Here is a 19,097-nt window from a genome sequence, read left to right as displayed (position 1 = left end):
CCCGTGCTCTGGGGGCATCTCAGACCCGGGGACGTCAAAGATGTTTACTCGATGGATGAAGACAGGAAGGGAGCACAACCAGAAGCATTTCTCTACAGCCGGAGGCTTAGAGCGGGGAAGCCAGGCTTGGACGTGGGACACAGCAGCAGGACCAGTAGGTGGAAAGACAGACGCGCGGGGCGCGCGCTCACCAGGTAGGCGATGACGTCATAGCCTTGCTCCTTCAGCCACACGAGGATGCAGGAGGTGTCCAGGCCCCCACTGTAGGCCAGGACCACAGAGCCTTTGCTGGACATCTCGTCTGGAGGGAGATGAGTCAGAATGTGAGTGACCAGAGGCAGCCCAGCCCTATCTGCCAGCCCCAGCACACAGCTCCCTCCTGGCCTGTCCCCCAGCTCCCCCACCTCGGCCTTGGGCAGTCTTAAACCCCCCACGAGCTTTCACTGTGGGGTTTGGAACGGGGTGTTCCTCTATCATCAGGGCCAGCTGGGGAGCTGTTCCTTCCTGCAGCTACTCCCCTTCCATCCCTGACCACCCCGCCCCCAGGGGACCCTGACCCTGCACGCTGCACACACCAAGCTGGGGCCTGGGCATGCTGGCAGCAGCGTTTGGGGCTGGCAGGGGGAGGCATGTCTTGGAGCCGATCCCCCACCAGCTGGAGAAGACAACAGAGGCTGAGCTGTTGAGGCCAAGGCGAAGATACAAAGGACACACAGCATCCGGAGACAGGAGGGGCCATGTCCCAGAGCCTGCAGCAGCCCATACATCTCCAATCAGAACTGCTCCTTGCTAAGCTGGGGCAGTGCTAGGCATGGCCCTGGGGGTCTCGTGTGGCTCACCCTGCACCCCAACTATGATGCCATGAGGTAGGTGTTGCCACGCACATTGGGGAGGCAGAGGCTGAGGCTCAGAGAGGTCAATGGCCAACTCAAGGTCACAGGGCACATGTCTGCATCTGGCTCTAGAACCTGGGCTCCTCCCAGCATGCAAGGCTGCCTCCCAGGTGTGGCTGGAAAAGGATGCTGGGGGCAGAGCCCTGCCCCGCTGGACCTCTCCCATCTGGGTCCAGTGAAACTTCACACAGTGGAATTTTAGGCTCTTTGCAAACGCAGGTACTTCTGAGAGAGGAAACACCAGCACCTCCCTTGGTGAGCTCAGCTCTGAAATGATTAGTTGGGCGGAGCTCAGAGACCACCTCCCCTGTGTGCAAATGGGGAGACTAAGGCCCAGAGGGGGAAAGAGAGGCAGAGGGGTCCCGCCTCTGCAGCCAGGATGTACATGGATGATAGATCTGTCCTTCCGCAGCAGGAACAGATGTGTCCCACGCTGTCCCTCCCTCTCCTCAGCTGCACTGAAGCTTCCAGAAGGCACTAGGGCCTCCAGACTCCTTGCCTTTGCAGCCACTGTTCCTTCTGCCCAGAAGGCTCTTCCTGAACCCTTGGGCTGCATTAGGGCTCGCCCTGCCTCCCCAACACTCGCCACACGGCCCTGAAAGTATATGCTCTTATTATGGCTGCTCTGCTGAAGAAGAGACTGAGGGTCAGAGAGGATGGGCAACTGATGGAGGTCATAGGGTCAGCAGGTGGTAGGGCAGATTTGGATCCAGGCCATCATGGCCCCAGCACCCTGCACTTACTGGGGCCATGCTTGTGTCTGGTGGGAGCGCTTACACTGGAGTCTGACCAAGGTCCTTAACAGACACTATTGGGAATGGCTGCGGACACCCACGCACAGTCTGTGCTGCCCTTTAGACTCGGGAAGGGAAACACCTCATGGAACAGTGAGGATGGAGGTCTGCTGGATGTCCACATCTCTCCCCTTCCGTGGACATTCAACCACCTGCCAGGCTGCTCCAGGCCAGCTGGGCTGCTGGCCACTCACCAGACCCCAAACCTGGGGCCAGGAGATGTGCCCATGGCAACCGCAGCCAGGCAACGGGCCATCCAGGATGGACGGAGGGAGGTGAGAGGGAGGCAGGAAGGACTCAAGGTAGGAGGTGTCTAGGGTTGAAGGTGTGGGTCCCGGCTTCCAGAATCTGTCTAGACGGCTCAGTGAACCACCCTGCAAACTCGATGGCAGCTCAGCTGCCTGGCCCGGCAGCCGGGTGACACCAGAGGCCCTGAACCCAGCCTACCCAGGCCCTGGAATTCCCTAGGGGCAACTTAGCATGGAGACTCGGGAGCCCCAGAGCCACCTGTCCTGTCTCCTGCCCCAGGAATTTGTGTTCTCCCAGCCGTGTATTTGTGTGCAACAGTGTTGGTGGTGTTGTTGCGGTGGGGAGTGTATCGTCGCGTATTTGGGAAGCTCTGCTGAGATGTAACTGACATACAAGAAACTGTTCATGTCTAAAGCATGCAATTTAGTACGTTTCAGCATGTGTTTATACTCGTAAAGTCATCACCACAATCAAGATAATGAACATCCGTTATAAGCTGAGTCTTCCATTTGTGCTATCCCCATTTTAGAGACAGGGAAACTGAGGCTCAGCCTTGCTTGGCTGCTAAATGGCAGAGCTAGGATTTAAACTCAGATCAGCTAGACTCCTGTACAGGGCTACGACTCTCTGGGAAGGTGCAGGGAAGTGGGTCCCTGGGATGAAGTGTGGTCTGAGAAGCTGCAGGTGGCTCAGACACCCTGGAGTGGTTGGGCTGGGCTCGAGACAGGGAGACACGATGTGGGCCAAAGATTCACCCAGCTCTTAGGTCACCCCTGCTCTGCCACTTCTCAAAGGTACTGGGACCAGACGATGGGCACCGAGTTGGGGGACGGGGCAGCTCATGGAGACAGACCATCTGGGTCTGCCCTGCTCTGCCCCAGTGATCCCACCGTGCCTTGGGCGTGGCCCCTCATAGCAGGTCATGCTTTATTCTAACTGCCCCTGCCCCCCACTGTGAGTTCTGTGGGGACAGGGACCATCTCTCAGTGCCAGGCATGTGGCAGGCACTCTGAACAATGCTGCTGATTCTACTGTATGGAGGTCAGTTCAGAGAGGGTTAAGCGGGGCGGGTGATAGCTCAGTGGTGCTTAGTGTGCGTGCTTAGCATGCACGAGGTCCTGGGTTCAATCCCCAGCACCTCCATCAAAAAAAAAAAAAATACTAGAACAAAAGCACAAAAAAACTTAAAAAAAAAAAAAAAGAGAGAGAGAGGGGGTTAAAATCTCCTCTAGGCCTGGAATTCCATGCATGCTGTCATCCAGAAATTCTGGAGCCCCTCCTGCCAGCCAGGCTGCGTGTGTGTGTGTGTGTGTGTGTGTGTGTGTGTGTGTGTGTGTGTGTGTTGTGTGTGTGTGTGCGCATGCCTGCATTTACCCTGGAGTGTGTACCTGAGACTGCATGCGGGTATCTGGATGCGCACACACACATGGTGGGGGGCACGTTTGGGCCTGCGTGTGCACATACGGAGGGAGGTTAGCTGGGCAGGTGGGCTGAGAAAATGATGTGCTCTGACCCTGGCGTTGCTCCTGCCTTCCTGGTGAAGCTCCCTCCTCCCTCGGCCAGGCTGGTCCCTGTGTGATGAGGCCCCAGCCTTCGGCAGAAACTAAATGAGGCTGAGGCCCCAGTTTAGGGGGAGGGAGAGTCGAAGAGGGAGGAGCAGCCAGGTCCGCTGAGTGAGCCTCACTGTGGGCAAAGCACAGTGGCTGGGGTCTCCAGACCTGGGTTCAAGCAGATTATGCTGCTCACCTGCAAAATGGGAGCAAGAACAGCTCATCCTCCCACAGGGTGACTGTGGATTTAGTGAGATTCCGGGAGGAGCCCAGGGCTCAGAGCTGAGCACCAGGCCTGTGCCCACTAGACTGTGCTCACCACCACCACGGCTGACCTCCGGCAAGGCCCTCGCTCTCCTCAGTATCACCATCTGCACAACAATCTGAAAGCCCTTCTGGTTCTGACAGCCCGGGACAGTGGGCTTCCTGCCTGAAGATCAGCCTTCCCCAGCCCCAGGCTTGCCGCCACTCCACCCTCCACGAAAGAGCCAGGGCAAGTTCTCTAGCTCCCAGGCACATGACCGCTGCCAAGAAGATCCGTGTCTCCAGGCCCCAGTGCCAGCCCAGCCATCCTTTGCCAGAAGAGGGACACCTGGGAAGGAAAGAAGGAGGCCTCATGCCAGGATGCCTGCCTGCCTGGCCTCAACTGGCAAGGTTGGGGGCATTCTCCACGGCTGCAGCCAGAGCCGTCCCGCCAGCTCCCAGGGAACGTGTCAGGCCAGCCTGGGCAGTGGCTCAGCGCTAAGAAAATCCATGTGGCTCTAAAACGTCAAAGCCAGAAGGATGACAAGGCAGTTACTATGTTTAGTGCCACATGGGCATCATCTCACAGAGGGACAATTATTACCACCTGTTTACACACGATGAGCCGGAGGCTCAGGAAGCTTGTGTGACTTGTGCAGGTCTTCAGCTAGCGGACAGCAGTGCTGGGCCCGAAACCCAGGCTGACTGCAGGCCACCTGCTCTTTACTGCTCTCTGCCCTATACTTTCTGGCCCCTAGAAAACCACAGATTGTCTCCCCCTCCCTTGTCCGCCAGCAGACAAAATCCTCAATGAATCAACACCAATCAGTATTCTATTTTTCTGTGTGTCATGACTACAGCCACATGAACGTTCCTCTGGAAACCCTCCCTCGCAGTCTAACTCAGCTAAGCTGGGTTCATTAGAATATTTTGTAAAACCCTAGGTCCACTTAGACCATAGAATCTCTCCCTGACTAAGGGGTTTCCTCATTTTAGGATTGCAGCTCTCCTCACCATTTTGCTGCCCTGGTTGGCGTCTGAATGGAGCTAGGCTGCAATTCCACATGCCACCAGCAGGTGCTGTGCTCAGGGTGCAGCGTGAGCATTTGCTTGCCACACTCGGCTCATTTCATCTGCACATACTTGGCGAGACCCAGAGGAAGGATGTTCTTCTCATCTGACAGGTAAGGAAGCTGAGGGCAGCAGGGTCACTCTGGGCTACATACTGAGCTGGTTTTCAGCTGCAAATTCCTGGGAACTGAGAATCAAATCAGGAATACTGGGCTCTCTTGGGGACACCTGCACTCCAGCAAACTTCCTCCACCCAGGGTTGGGGGGGTCATTTGGGCATCAGCCTTGGCTTAGGAAGACTGAGTCTTCAGTTTCAATGAGGATGCCCCAAGGTAGGAGGTAGGAAGACTAAGTAGGTCTCACCAGGCCCAGGTGACAGACACTCAGACCCTCTCCTAAGAGCATTTGGCTCTGGAGGAAAGATTGTGTTCATTAATCCATTTATTCTACTATATTGAAATGCCTGTGGGTCCCTGGCCTGTCCCAAGACTAGAGAGGGTGTCTGCCCCACAGGAAGGAGCCAAGGCCTGAAAGATCAACTTTGCCCAAAGTGTTTCAGCAGAAATCAGAACTTTAGACCTTGAATTCCACAGAGGTTATCTCTTTCCACATGGATGCCCACAGGCAAGGAGCTCACTTCAGGGGCTGCGTGCTCAGCACTCCGATGAAGGTATCTGGCTGTCCTGGCTTGCCTCCCAGGACCCATGGGGCGAAGATGAGATGGGGCACGGGACAGTGCTTACATAGCAGGTAAGTCTGGGCCTGGTCCCCCACCCCGAGTCAGGCTTCCGGGGCCCCGGGCCAGGGAAAAACCATTCCCATCAGAGGCAACTGACCACACAAGCCCAGGGCGGGCAGGCGGCTGATAGGGGCACATATAAGTACTCAGGGGAGCTCTGACTGTGCTGCGTGGGGGCCTCCCTCCTCCACCCTACCCCGTGCGTGTCTGGGCTCTAGGCGCTTAGCAGGCAGGATTCACCACTCATTCACTAGCCCTCAGCACAGCCAGATTTCTTCTCTGCACGATGCACAGGTGGTTCCACCTAGGTCTGGCCCCACTGCCTGGGCTCTGAGAGGGGGATGGAAGGAGGAGGGAGTTTAGAAAGGAGACTCCTCCAGTTCCTATCCAGTTCCCATCCCCTTTGTGGCTGTTTCTGCCTCTACTATCTCCCTTCCCCACCAGAACCCAGGGTAGGAACGCAGGGACTCCGTCTCCTATTCTGAGCCCCCAGCTTGACACCACCAGGTGAGCCACTCCCCAGACACAATGAATGGACTCTCTCAACAGTATACAGACTCTTACTGTTTCCTGGGCCCTGAGCCTGTGCCAACCATGACCCATGGAGAAACTGAGGCTTGGGAATCTGGGAGGCTGACCCAAAGCCTCACCCATTTGTGGAGCCATGCCTGCCTTGGGGGCTGGGGTCTGCTGGCGTCCAGAACCTGTCCTCTCTTGTCACCAGCCTGGGTGTGGAAGGAAGGGATCAAAGCCCAGGGCCTATTTGATCCATCCCTGGGGAGAGAACAGGTTTGTTCCTGCCCAAGATGCGCAGCCAGACGGCGCTGCGCCGGAGGAGACGCCCCCACTTTGCAGAGAGGAACACTGAGGTGGCCAGGTCACGGGACCTCCTCAGGAAGGGCCCAGGCAGGATCGGAGAGGAGTTTCCTCCATTTCACAGACTCTCCCTCTCTGGAGGGCGCAGTCGCCCAAGGGGCCAAAGGCAACAGCAATCAGAAAGCAAACATTTCCTGCGGAGCGGCCGCTCCCACAGCCGGAAACCGGGCACCAAGGCCAGACGAGGCCACCGACCCCACCAGCCAGAGAACGCAAATCCCTTTCACAAGGCAGCGCCGGGCGAATAACGCCCCCTGCAGGGGAAGGCGCCCCACCACACCCAAGGCACCGGAGCCGGCAGCCTGGAGCCCCGGGAAACTGAGGCTGGGGCTGTGGGAGGGGCCGACGTCCAAGCCCCGGGGGCGAGCGGCAGAGGTGAGGCTGCAACTCTGGTTTCCAGCAGAGAAAAAGAGGCGGAGGCAGAGACGGGAAGGGGGATTGTCAGAGAGGGGACCTGAGAATTGGGAACCCCCACAACTTCAGGGCTCTCAAGGTTTCCATTTGTGGGGTTCGCTGCCTAAAGCAAGCTGGATCAGACAGGGAAAATCCAGAAAGGACCTTTTCTGGCAAAGGCGACAAGTAACCCGACCTGCCCCTCAGACCTCTGGACTCGCGCCCCTGCCCTATCCCCGCGGCCTTAGGAACCCTGGAACCCGGCTGCCAGGCGTTTGAGCAACAGGAGTCCGTTCCCCGCCGCCTCCTCCGCTCCTCGGTGGGATCCGGCGAGAGGGCGACCCAGGTTGGTGAGTGGGAAGGGGACTTCTTACCGGGAGTTAGTTGGCGGCGGCAGGCGGCAGGCGGCGGAGCAGGGCTGCTTGCGGCGCTCATCCCGGGTTATAAGCACGGGGCCGGGGGCAGGGCTCGGGGCCGGGGACTAGTCGGGGGACGCGCGCGACAGGCCCCGCCCCTGGGCCCGGCCCCCTCGCGGAGCCCCTCAGCGTTCGCGGCCACCCGCGGGTGGGCGGGGCCAAGCCTCCCTCTCCCTCCTCGCCCCTCCCTCTCCCTCCTCGCCCCTCCCCTCGCCCGCCCCCGCCCCCGCGCCGGGCCGGTACAGCCTCCCGATGGCGCGCGGGGCCTTCCCGCCCTGGCCTGAGTATCTTGCCGCTAGACTGGAGGCTCCCCTGGGCGCAGCAGTGGCTGGAACCCAAGCAACTGGCAGGATAACAGCCCTCCTGCCAGAGATTTGCCGCCTGGCCCTGACGCTCGAGCTCTTCTTGGTGGCAGTGGGAATGAAAGTCCCTCAGGCCCCCGAGTTCTATGCCCATTTTTGTCCAGTGCTGGCCTTTCTACAGACCTCAAAGCTCCTCCCTTCCCTCCAGCTCTAGCCCCTGCGAGCGGGAGCCCATTGTATTGTTGAGAAAACCGAGGTGGCACGAGAAAGTCAGGGTTGCATCCCTCAGTCCAGGGCTGGTTCCTGGCTGTCTCCCCAGAGCCTGGCACCTGACCAAACTCCTGAGAGCACCCAGTAAACAGTGAATAGAAGATGGGCCGATTGCTAACCCGTTGAGCAGTAGGGAAAATTGAGGTTCACAGAGGGGAAGCTTCTTGCCTGCAGAAAGAAACAGGGAGTTGTGACCCCATTCTGGCCTTCAGAAGGTTCTGTGTCAGAAGTTTGCCAGACTGGTTTATAGGTCCCAAAGTACCAGTCACTGCAGCCACAACCCAGTAAAACAGCAGGTCCCAACCTGTGCAAGGCAGCACCATGGTGAGGACTGACCCCCGGAGGCCAGCTTCCCAAGTCCTCCCAGCCCTGAACCCCCTGGAGGTGGGGGCCCTGAGGCAGGGCTGCCCGGTTAGTCATTCAGCCGTCTTTGAAAAGAGGTTGGGGGAGGTGATGCGAGGGAGGCAGCCCTGTCCCAGGCCCCTTCCTGCAACCAAGAAGCGGCCAGAGAAAAGGACCCTTGGCAGAGAGGGGTGAAGGCTGCCCACTTTGTCACTCTCAGCCCCTCTGCCAGCCAGCCCCCTATCCCACTGCCCGACACCCCTGCCCAGTCACTCAAGCACATCGGTCAGTTCAGTAGCTGTGAGTCCTTCAGGAGGGAAGAGGTATCAAACCAACTTATGAGCAAAGCCACAGTTCCCTGTGAGCCCCCCAGCCTCTGGCACACAAACCCCAGACATGGCCATGATGGCGAGGGGGCCCTTGTGAGCCCTGTAGTGCAGGGTGACCGGGGGGACTTGAGGCACCTTCCTGCCGGGGGTGGGATGGGGGCTGGCCCCCTTAGCCCACCCACTGGGCCGCCCCTGAGCCTCCTAGAGCTGGTGGCCTTCCACACTAGCAGGAAGCAAGTAAAGAACAGCCACAAAACAACATGCCCTCAGGGGTCCTGCAGCCTCGGGCAGGTTCCTCCCCCTGCAGCCTCGGTTCCTCATCTGCAGAGCTGCCCCGGCAGAGCAGGGAGCATCTGCCCTGTATTCTCGGTCTCCATCCTCTGACTGTGCTTGGTCCTCCTTTCTCCCTTTAAGATGTCACTGGCGAGGCCATGGATGGATGGGGACCTCCTCAGACTTGTTGCAGAGGAAGTGGAGGGGTAAAATTAGGCAGTAAGGCTAATGTTCTCCAAGCTCCCCAAAGTCAGGGGTGGCCCCAGAGAGAAGCCCCATTACCCAGACTTTAGAAAGAGGGTGCGGTGAGAACTGAGTTCTTGCTAGTCTAGGACGGATGGGTGGGAGGCCTAGAGGTGGAAGAGGAGGGAAGGTCAGCATTCCCTAGGACACCTGGCGGATCTGGGCCGTAACCGCAACCCTCATAGTTACCACTAAGCGCTCTGTCAGTCTTATGTGCGTTTGATTCTCACAACTACCCTCTGTGAAGTCGCTACTATTGTTACCCCGTATTACAGACAAGAGCCTCCAGCACAAAGAGAGGGTGTATCTTCCCCAAGGCCACAGAGCGTGTAGATGGCAGAGCAGGACTAGAGCCCAGGGTCTGGAGGTCCAGCTCAAACCCTCTGCTCCAGCTCAGGCTTCAGCTGAATTGTCAGAGGAGCCAGGGTCTCAGTCCCAGGGTCACAGGCTGTGGGGAACCTTTACTCCCTGCTGCAGAAATGGCTCCAGCCCAGAGTCCCGGAGGACTGTCCCTTCCTGAGGCATAGTCATTGGTGACATAAGGTGCAGTGAGCTCACAGCTCTCCTGAGAGGAAAACAGGGGCGCAACTGCGAGCGGGGGCCTCACCCACTGAGCACCAGGGGAGATGGATGCCCAGAGGCCCGAATCAAGGTGAGAGTGAACTGGCCAGCTCCCGGATGAGCCACTTCCCACCTGCACCCCTCCGTCTACCAGGCAGACATCGCCCCTCGCCCCAGCCCTCACCCTGCAGAGCAGTTCCTGGGTCTATGGCAGGGGGGTGGTAGTGGCCAGAGGAGAGCCCCTCCCTGGGGCTGAGCCACCACGGCCTTTGCCTTTTACCCACACTCAGGTCAAGGTTCTTCAAGGAGCCCGCACACCTCCCAGGTGAGTGACCTTGGGTGACACCGCTAAAAGCACAGCAGCACCCAGGCCTGACTACGTGAAGAAACTAAGACCCTGGAGTCTAAGAGGTTCATATGCTTTAAAAACCTCCAGAGTCTACGCCTGTCACTCCACCTCCGCCTCCTCCACACTGATCTGCCGTCTTCCTTACTCAGACCATTGTCAGAGCTTCCTGGATAGTTTCCCTGCTTCTTCCATTCCTCCCACCCAAATCCTTTCTCCCCCAACAGCCAGAGAGTCCTCCCTTCTGAAAACCCTTGGGTGGTTCATTTTCCCCCATATCGATTCCCTACTGTTCAAGCAACATTAGTTGAAGATTTCCCTTTCCCCTCTGAGTTGCGTTGGCACCTTTGTTGAAAACTAATCAACCATGTAAGTGTTGGTCTATTTCTGGATCCCCTCTTCTGTTCCACGAATCTATTTATTTATCCTCATGCCAATACCACACCATCCTGATTACTGTAACTTTACAGTAAGACTTGAAGTCAGATAGTATATATCTTCCAGCTTCGTTCTGTTTCAAAACTATTTTGGCTATTCCAGGTCCTTTGCATTTCCATGTAAATAGGGGAAGCAGTTTGTCAGTTTATAGAAAAAGCCTGCTGGGATTCTGATTTGGGATTGCAATAAATCTATATATCAGTTATGGAAGAATGAACATCTTAACAATATTGAGTTTTTCAATCCATGATCATGGTCTACCTCTCTATTTATATTTTCTTAAATTTTCTAGCATTTAAACAAACTTAAAACTGTTTATTCAAACTTTACATTTATTAATTGGTGTTTACATGAGCAACAAGAAAGACAGGTCAGTCTACATCTTGAGATGACCTTCATTGGTGGTGAATTCATTAAACAATTTTTGTTTTAAACCAGAAGTGTATCTATGAGATAATGTTGAAATATATACCTTCAAGTGTTAAAAAAAAAAAAAGCTCGTTAATTTGATATGAGGTCTCAGGAGAGAATCTTATAAGGATAGAGACTAGCAAGGCCCAGAGCTAGAAGAGCTGGAGTTTCATAAGTTCCCTGCAGGTGATGAGGTGTTGTAAATGGACCAGGTGGGGCTGGATATGCTCCTCTGGGAAAGGATGTGTGGCTATTGTGGGAAAGGCCTGGGGTCCGTGGCATCACCTCTCATGCTAGAAGAGATAGGGCTTCTTGGGGTCACAGGTATGGCTGCTCCAGAGCCCAGCTTTGAGATGAATGTTCTATCGGACACCTTGGATGACTTGCCAGGTGGAGGCCTCTTCTTAGGCACATGCCCGTGTCTTTTATTTAGAGAAGAAGACCTGGCAAGTTGGGACCAGGATGAGAGGTACAAAAGTCCTCATTTTCTTTTTTTTTTAACTTTGTAATTTTTAATTTATTTTTGAAATATTTATTTCTTTATTTTTTAGGGGGAAGGTAATTAGGTTGTACTTATCTATTTATTTTGATGGAGGTACTGGGGATTGAACCCAGGACCTTGTGCTTGTTAGGCACACACTCTACCACTGAGCTACACCCTCCTCGCAACTGATTTTTGTATATTGGCCTTGTGTTCTCCAACTTTGCTAAATTTGCTGATTAACTCTAGTAGATTTTTGTAAATACCTGAGGGTTTTATATATAGACAATAAAGTTAACTGTGAGTAAAGACAGTCTTACTTTCCCCCTGAATTAGGGTTGTGCCTTTCTTGCTTTATTCCAGTGGTGAGGACACCAGTGCAGTTTTGAATAGAATTGGTGAGAGTGGATATCCTTGCCTTGTTCTTGATCTTAGGGGAAAGCATTCATTCAGTCTTTCACCATTAAGTGTGATGTTAGTTGTAGGTTTTTCTTAGATGTTTTTCACAGGTGAACAAGTTAACTTTTATTCTTAGTCTGTTGAGAGTTTTTGTCATGAGTAGGGGCTAAATTTTGTCAAATGTTTTTTCTGCATCTATTGAGATGGTCATATGATTTTCTCTTTATTCTGTAACTGTGGTAAATTACATTGCTTGATTTTCAGGTGTTGAACCAACCTTGCGTTCCTGGAATAATTGTATCTCAACAAAGTTTATTTTTAAATTTTTGAGGGAAAAAGGACAGGGGAACTTTGAGTTAAAAGACACGTAGAAGATGTAATCAATTACCATCTGTAGACTTTGTTTGGATCCTTTTTTTTTAAAGCATAGACGAAATACCATCTTTATGAGCAATTGGAAGTTTGAACACTGACAGGCTATTTGGTGATAACAAGGAATTGTTGATTTTTTTAAGGTATGATAATGGTATTATAGATATCGTTTTTAAAAAGCATTTTAGGTTCAGGGATCTATTCTGAAATATTAATGAATGAAAATGACTTCTAAAAAGAATCTGATGCTCCCCCAACACTCTTGGGACAAAATCTAGAACCCTGTTCTTCCTCTTCTGCCCTTACCCGCTGTGCTCCAGCCATCCGGGCTTGCCTGTGGTTTCTTCAGAGTGCCAAGCTCTGTCTTGTCTTACGGCCTTTGCACGTACTGTTCCTCAGGGATGGTTCTCTGACCACTGCCTCTCCTCCCACCGGATCGGTCCCTTGTCACATGGTCTCTCTCATCCTGGCACACGAGAGATGCCTGAAGCCTTCAGCAACAAAATGGAGAAATGTGAGGGCCGTCGCCCCTTCTCCCTCTGCCCACCTCTGTTGTCTTGGCTGCCTGTCATCTCTCACCCACACCTCTGCAGGAGGCACCTCCCCTGTGGTCCTGCCTGCGCTCACTACCTGCTCTGATCCACCCTCCACGTTTCAGCTAAGGTGGCTTTTCTGAGGGTCAGCTCTGACTGCTGGGGCCACTTATCTGAACTGAAGGGCGTGCTCAATGAACGTGATTGCATCAACGCCCCCAGCAACCTGTAAATGTGGATACAGCCTGTGCACCTAACAACCAAGGAGGCCCCTCTTGTCCTCCGTCTCTCCTCGGCCACTCGAGGGCTCCGAACCTGCAGGTCGTGGAGGGGCCTAGTTGTGCAGAGAACCCAAGCCCCTGGCCCTGCAGCCACCTCATGGCTGGCACCAGAAGCCACTTTGCTGCTATCTAGGCCTGGAACACAGAGTGTCCTCTGGGTTGGACCCTAGGTTGCCAGTCTCCACCCAGAGGGAACACAGAGTCCAGTGTGGATTCTTGGAAAAGCTGCATCAGGGAGTTTAATGAGTGACCTGCAGAGCTGTTTTCCATCCCTGACGGTTCAGAACAGCCTCAGAGGTCAGGTGGCACCAGGAGGCTGGGTGGCTGGATGGGGCCCTGGCCAATGACGGCCAGCAGCTGGAAAAGCCGAAGTGGAAAACAGCCTTTTGGAGCTGGCTGAGCTCCCTTGGGAGGCACCTCCTCTACTCGGTGGCCACCCTGTGGGTGTGGGTGGCTTGGGGGAGCACAGGACTCACAGTCACCGCCTGGGTCCAGGCCAAGTCTGCCGCTGGCTTGCCGCTGGGCTTCGAGCAATCACTCCCTTCCCTGCCTCCGTTTCAGAGGCTCAAATGGGAAATTCATGAGAAGGTGGGGGAGGAAGGAGGCCGACAGAACACACACTTCCTTGGTGCCGCTCAGGTCTTACATTGCCACAGTGCTTCCTCTTCATCCTCCTGGTCCTTCTTCTCCTCCCCATCCTCCTTCCTTGAGAAGTGGAGGCAGGGGAGCCTGGAGGCTAGAGGCCTGGGCTGCAGAGTCAGAGGGGCCTGCATGTATCCTTCTCTTCCCCTTCATGCTGTGTGAGTTTGGACAAATGGCTCACCTTCTCTGAGCCCCCATTCGCTCCTCTGTGAAATGGACCTACTATTTTTTGCCTCTGGAGTTCCTGGGAGGATTAAATAAACTCAGGCCTATCAGGCATTGAACAGTCAACAAGTGGTAGTTTGATGAACACCAAGGACCAGGGTGAGGCGGGAGAGGACAGCAGGCTGCCCCTCTCAATGCCCCCGCCCCAGCGCTGACCCTTTCATGAACTGCAGTGTCCCCGGCTCCATAAAAAAGTAACAGCCCAGCAAAGGGCAGGGCTCAAGTTGTGACCCACGGCCCCCAGGGCTACACATAGAGGGTTGTTCAGTCCAAGGAAAGTCTTGGACAGGTGGGCCCTGGACAAATTGGGTATAAGGTGGGACTGCGTGGCCCTTCCCTCCCTTCGTCCCTCCTCCCTGGAACTTCTCCACTCAGCCTGAAATTCCCCCATTGGTGACTTCTGTGCTTTAAACCAGGGTTGGCAAACTGTGGTCCCTATCTGTTTTTGTGACGTCTGCAAGCTAAGAATGGTTTTTGCATTTGTAAATGGTGGGGAAAAAATCAAAAGAAGACTATTCCACGACTTGTGACAATTATGTGAACTCATATGTCAGTGTCCATAAATAAAGCGCTGTTGGAACCCAGCCACTCTCCTCCTTCGTGTGTGTGTGTTGACTCCGGCTGCTTTTGTACTGCAATGGCGAGGGAAGTAGTTTTGTATGTTCCCCGAAGCCAAACACATTCACTATCTGGTCCTTTGTGGAAGACATCTGCAGACCCCTGGATTAAAAGAAACCAGCTTAAAAGTGGGAGTGCCCCGGGGAAGATTCAGTTGGGGCTGTTGGTGAGAGTCAGGAGTCCCAGTCTAACCATTAACCAGTCACCTACCAGGCAGGTGACTGGGCCATGATCCCCTGAGCCTCGTTTTCTCCATCCGTACAATGCACACGGGGATTCCTTCTCTGTTTACCCCAGCATTGCTGGACGGCTCTCTTGATAAAGTCTGATTGTCATTTGTCCCTTAGTGGGAAATAACTGTTTTCCTTGTTGCCCAGATGAGAGAACAAAAATGCTGAGGGGGAGGTGACAGTGTCACACTGACCAAGGGGAGCAGAGAGGAAGGATCCCTTCTCCTCAAAATCACATGCAAGAGATAGCCTCTTTCTGCCAGAGGCTGTGTTTGGGGGCAGCTGACCACAGAGTGGTCAACGAGGCAGGGGCTGCAGCCAGCCCAGGAGGAGGGCAGAGACAGGAGGGGTGGGAGGAGAAACGGTGCTGGGCTTCTGACAACTCCTGTCCCAGCACACCGGAGACAGGTCAGTCCATACGCAGGTGTTCTAATTGTGTCCCTCCCCAGCTCACCCCATCAAAGCCAAGGCCCCTACAGTGGCCCAAAGGCCCCACAGGATCTGCTCCAATCCTCTTACCTTTCTAATCATTCCCTCTTTCCCCCACGGACCCCCATCTCCAGCCTCCCCCCAACCTCCTTGCCAGAGCTCCCCTCTCCCAGCACCCTCCTGTCTGAGGGCCCTGGTAGTTGCTGTTCCCTCTGCCAGAACACCCTTCCCCCAGCCGTCTGCACAGCTTCCCCCCTCACCTTCCTCAGGTCTCTGCTCCAATGTCACCTTCTCAGCAAGGCCCACCCTGATGGCCTATTAAAAACTGTCCCCTAACCCCCCACTCCCACCCCCACCTTCCCAACTTCGGCTTTCTCCCCAGCACCCTTACTAACACATACATGTTTTACTCATCCTTTCCTTGCTGTTTACAAACCCTTCGCTGAGAGAACGTAAGGTCATGAGCACAGGGATTTTATGTTCACTGCCTGGCGCATAAGGAGGACCTCATGAATCTTTAGTGGATGACTATGATTGAATGGAATTAATTCATTAAATATAATTAGGAATTATTCTTAATTAAGAATTACTTTTTGCTACCAGGTGGAGCTGCTGTCTGTGTAATACATTTTGTGCTCATTTAATTCTCCCCACAGCCCTGCGACTGGGGTGGGGGGTCGGGGGCACATCATATTTTCATGTTTTGGGGTGAGGAAACAGCCCAGAAATGTGCCTGAACCCCCCTACTCCTAAGGAGCCTGGGCTCCTGGACTCCTGCTCCAGTGCTGCTGGACCAAAAGAGTGGTGGTCTCCCTCCCAGCCAAAGCCTCTCCTTACCAAAGCGAAATAATTGGACGAAAAAATCGAACTGGGTAAAAACAAACGTTTTTATAGTATATATATGCACACCAGGTTCAGGATGACAGTGCCAGGTGTGGGTAGGTGACAGCTGCTGCCAGCCTCATGGGGTAGGGTCTGCCCCTCCCATATCGGGTGTTTTGGTGCACTGTGTCCCAGCCCAGGTTCCCCTGGGGCTTGGGGCAAGCCTGGAGAAGTGGGTCAAGCTTCACCCTAGCCCAGCCTGCGGTCTTTGCCATCTGCCTGCTGGGCTCCACCACCACGGGGGGGCGGTGGGGAAGTAGGAGGAGCTGGGATTTTCGCTGTCCTGGGGTCAAGGCTGCGCACAGGGTCGTGTTTGCTGAAGGTCTCTTTGACGCAGAGGGACTGGAGAAGGTGACGTCGCTCGCCACAGCAGGTGTCGTGGGCAAGGGCCACCCAGGCGGCGGGGAGGGGCCGGCTCCTCCCCCTCCCCCCGGAGGTCGTTGGCCCCCAGGCTGCTGCCGATGACCGCGGCCCTCAGTAGGGGTAGGGGGACACGGCGATGAGCAGGACGAAGACGCTTTGGTGGCGCGGCGCCGCGGCGCGCACGGTGAGCCGGTAGAGGCCGGCGCGGGTGAGCGCGCGGCGGGTGTAGACGGCGCCGTGGCCCGCCCGCAGCCGCCGCAGCGCGAAGGGGCTGCGCGGGTCAGGCTCGAGCACGCTGAGCTCCGTGCGGTTGGCGGGGACGCCGGCCTCGGAGAAGGCGGCGAGGCGGGCCACGTCGTGGAGGGCGCGCACGCCCAGGGGCAGCGGCAGCAGCTTGTACTGCAGCGTGGAGGGGCCGCCCGCGCTGCAGTCCTGCGAGCAGCGCCGGAAGCACGTCCTGCGGGCGGGACAGAGCCACCGACCCCGGGTTGCCCTCTGAGCGTGGCCCGGCCGCTTAAACCAGACATCATCCTCAACCCCCGCAGTTCTCCCAGGCGCCTACCGTCCCTCCACCCCCGAGCCCCAAATGCCTCTCCAAAGCGCCACTGCTAGCCCATTTTAGAGAGCAGCAAACTGAGGCCCAAAGAAGCCAGGGATGTGACCTTTCTCATCCGAGGAGATACCCTAGCGGTGATAAAACTTACAGCTCCAGGTCCCTGGAGCCCCCGAGCTGAGTCACGCTGTGGATTTGCCGTGGGGAAGGGCAGGCGGGGAGCTCAAAGACACTTGCTCTGCCTTGCCGAGGGCACCCACTCTCTCTCACGCCCCACCTCAGCTAGGCTTCCTGATTTGTAGGGTCCTGCACAAGACACCACCCCAGGGTACTTTCCCTAACAGCAGCGGCTGGTGTCAGCCAAGGGCCCCATGTCTGTGCACTTTCATGAGTGTCTGTAGCCATGGTGATGTGGAGGACATGTGTTTTGTGTTTCTGTGGCTGCGTGTTTGAGTTCTGGGGTTTTGTGTGGGATTCTGGGTGAGGTTTATGTGCCTGTGTGTGTTCCTGTATCCAGAGTTTTATGAATGTATTTACGTGTTCCCGCGTGTCCCTGTGTATACAGCTCCCAGTACCCCTCTCTCTCATTCTCTCCCAGTTCTGGCCTGTCTCAGCCCCCTGTGCCCCATGCTTGACTGAAGTGTCACTGTGCAGGAAATGACAGTGTCCAGGCAAGCTTGCACCCTAGTGGCTGCAGGAAGGTGCTTTGCCTGAGGGCATGTTCTGCGTCCAGGAGTTCTGGCAGGGTTGACCCACTGGCCCTAGGAAGGCCTCGACCCAAGACAGGGCCTTCCTGGAGAAGAAGTCCGGCTGTACAGGAGCCAGAGTCCAGGCAGACAGTCACCCCATTCACCTCCCAGCCAACTCAGCCCTTACCCGGGGCTGGAGCCCCGCCGGTAGGTGGGAGGACACGGCGTGTCCACACACTGGTAGCTGCCGCGGGTGTTGAAGCACATCTGGCCAGGTTCGCACTCGATGCCATCCTCCTCACACTCGTTGATGTCTAGGTGGGGAGGGTGGTGAAGGGACGGGGGAGGAAAAGATGGCGCAAAGGAGAAGGGCCCAAGGCAGGAGCTCGAGAAAGCATCGGGGGAGGGTTAAGTGGGAGAGAAATGGCTTCAGAGGCCAGCGAAGTAGGCAGCCCCTGCCCGTCTCCTGAGCCAGCCTGACTCATGACAGCCTGGCTGGCAGGCCCCTAGCACCTCCCCATCTCCCCAGGTGGGCACTCTGGGGACCTCCTGAGCCTGGAGCTGGGGTGGAGAGCCTGGGGGAGATGAGGGCTGACTTTAGACCCAGAGGGACCACTTCCCATGATCCTTCTCTGCCCCTGTGGAAGCCCCACCCTCTCAGAGGACATTCACTGACCCCCGTGACAGAGGGTGAGGGGTGGAGACAGGCAAGGCAGGCATGATCCCTGCTTTACAGGGGAGCTGGAGAGGGGGAAGCAGAATGACTAGCCCGGCCCCAGGGTAAGCTGGGAAAAGGGAGCTGGTTTGGGAGTTAGAGGACTTCACTGCTTAACCAGCAGCGGCTGCCTTCTGCGAGCACGGGCTCTGTGCTCACCCTCCACATGTCTCATCCAAACATTTAGGGGAGGACTGTGTTTGCCCCATCTCACCAGGGAGCTGAGGCACAGAGAGGTGAAGTGGGTTGCTCAGCGACACACAGCAGGACTGCAGTCAACCCCCAGGGCTGCTTTCAGAGCCTGCCTACACAATCTCTTAGCTCTTGCCTGGAGTGTGGTACCAGCCTGGCTCTGGCCAGCTGGTTAGAGGTCGCTTAACCCCTCTGAGCCTGTCTCCCTGCCTCTCCCTCACAGGAGATGGTTGAAAAGGGGCTGGAGAAAGCAGACTGGGTGAGAGGCGCCCCTTCCCACCAAGTCTTGCCTGGTGGCGGCGTCTAAGAGAGCCCCCTCCCCTCCCCACGCTCACCCTGGCAGTTCTTCCCGCTGGGGAGGAGGCGGTAGCCGGCGGGACAGAGGCACTGGTAGCTGCCCTCAGTGTTTCGGCAGGCGTGCTGGCACAGGTTCCTCACCCGGCATTCGTCCAGGTCTGGCCCGGGGCACAGGGTGGGGGTAGGGGACAGAGAAACACTGAGTCACAGATGCTTGAGTGGCCACACGCCTGCCTGCTGGGCACGAGGCGAAGCAAACCAGGGAAGACCCCAACTTAGGCAGCCAGGCCTTCTCCCTACCCTGCCCCACCCAACCCCGAACTGGGAGCTTAGGAGAGACCCTGGGCTTGATGGTCACCAAGGCACAGGATGGGGGGACCTGGGGGGGGAGGTAGCGCTCCGAGGACAGACCCCTCTGCCCAGGCGGCGATGCTGGAGCACATCTTGCCCTCCAGGC

At 56.0% G+C, this 19,097-nt stretch overlaps 2 protein-coding genes and 1 non-coding gene across 8 annotated transcripts in view; all 3 read right to left on the bottom strand.

The window, feature by feature from the left end:
• ASS1 (argininosuccinate synthase 1) overlaps positions 1-7,379 on the bottom strand; it is a 51,350-nt gene extending 43,971 nt beyond the window's left edge. Inside the window, exons 1-2 of the mRNA XM_032478663.1 lie at positions 7,183-7,379; positions 192-301 (exon numbers count right to left, since the gene is read on the bottom strand). Of these exons, the coding sequence (XP_032334554.1) occupies positions 192-301; positions 7,183-7,243 (171 nt within the window). The 5' untranslated portion in view covers positions 7,244-7,379. The remainder of the gene's footprint in view (positions 1-191; positions 302-7,182) is intronic.
• A 3,950-nt stretch (positions 7,380-11,329) lies between these two features.
• On the bottom strand, positions 11,330-11,401 carry TRNAV-AAC. Its single transcript has one exon. It is a non-coding gene; the product is annotated as a tRNA-Val (tRNA).
• Positions 11,402-15,817: 4,416 nt separating this feature from the next.
• Positions 15,818-19,097, bottom strand: part of HMCN2 (hemicentin 2) — a 150,360-nt gene continuing 147,080 nt past the window's right edge. For 4 of the 6 annotated variants that reach the window (XM_032478658.1, XM_032478656.1, XM_032478660.1 and 1 more), the window contains 3 exons: positions 18,679-18,798; positions 17,624-17,750; positions 16,306-16,651 (listed from right to left, as the gene is read on the bottom strand). In XM_032478658.1, coding sequence (XP_032334549.1) covers positions 16,306-16,651; positions 17,624-17,750; positions 18,679-18,798 — 593 coding nt within the window. Of the gene's footprint in view, positions 16,652-17,623; positions 17,751-18,678; positions 18,799-19,097 lie in introns of all 6 variants that reach the window. The other 2 variants (XM_032478659.1, XM_032478654.1) reach the window with 1 other exon arrangement.

This window comes from Camelus ferus, chromosome 4, assembly GCF_009834535.1.
Source record: "Camelus ferus isolate YT-003-E chromosome 4, BCGSAC_Cfer_1.0, whole genome shotgun sequence".
In the NCBI taxonomy this organism is placed as follows: Eukaryota; Metazoa; Chordata; class Mammalia; order Artiodactyla; family Camelidae; genus Camelus; species Camelus ferus.
The sequence above is the reverse complement of the archived record's forward strand: the minus strand, read 5'-3'. Positions and strand labels throughout refer to the sequence as shown.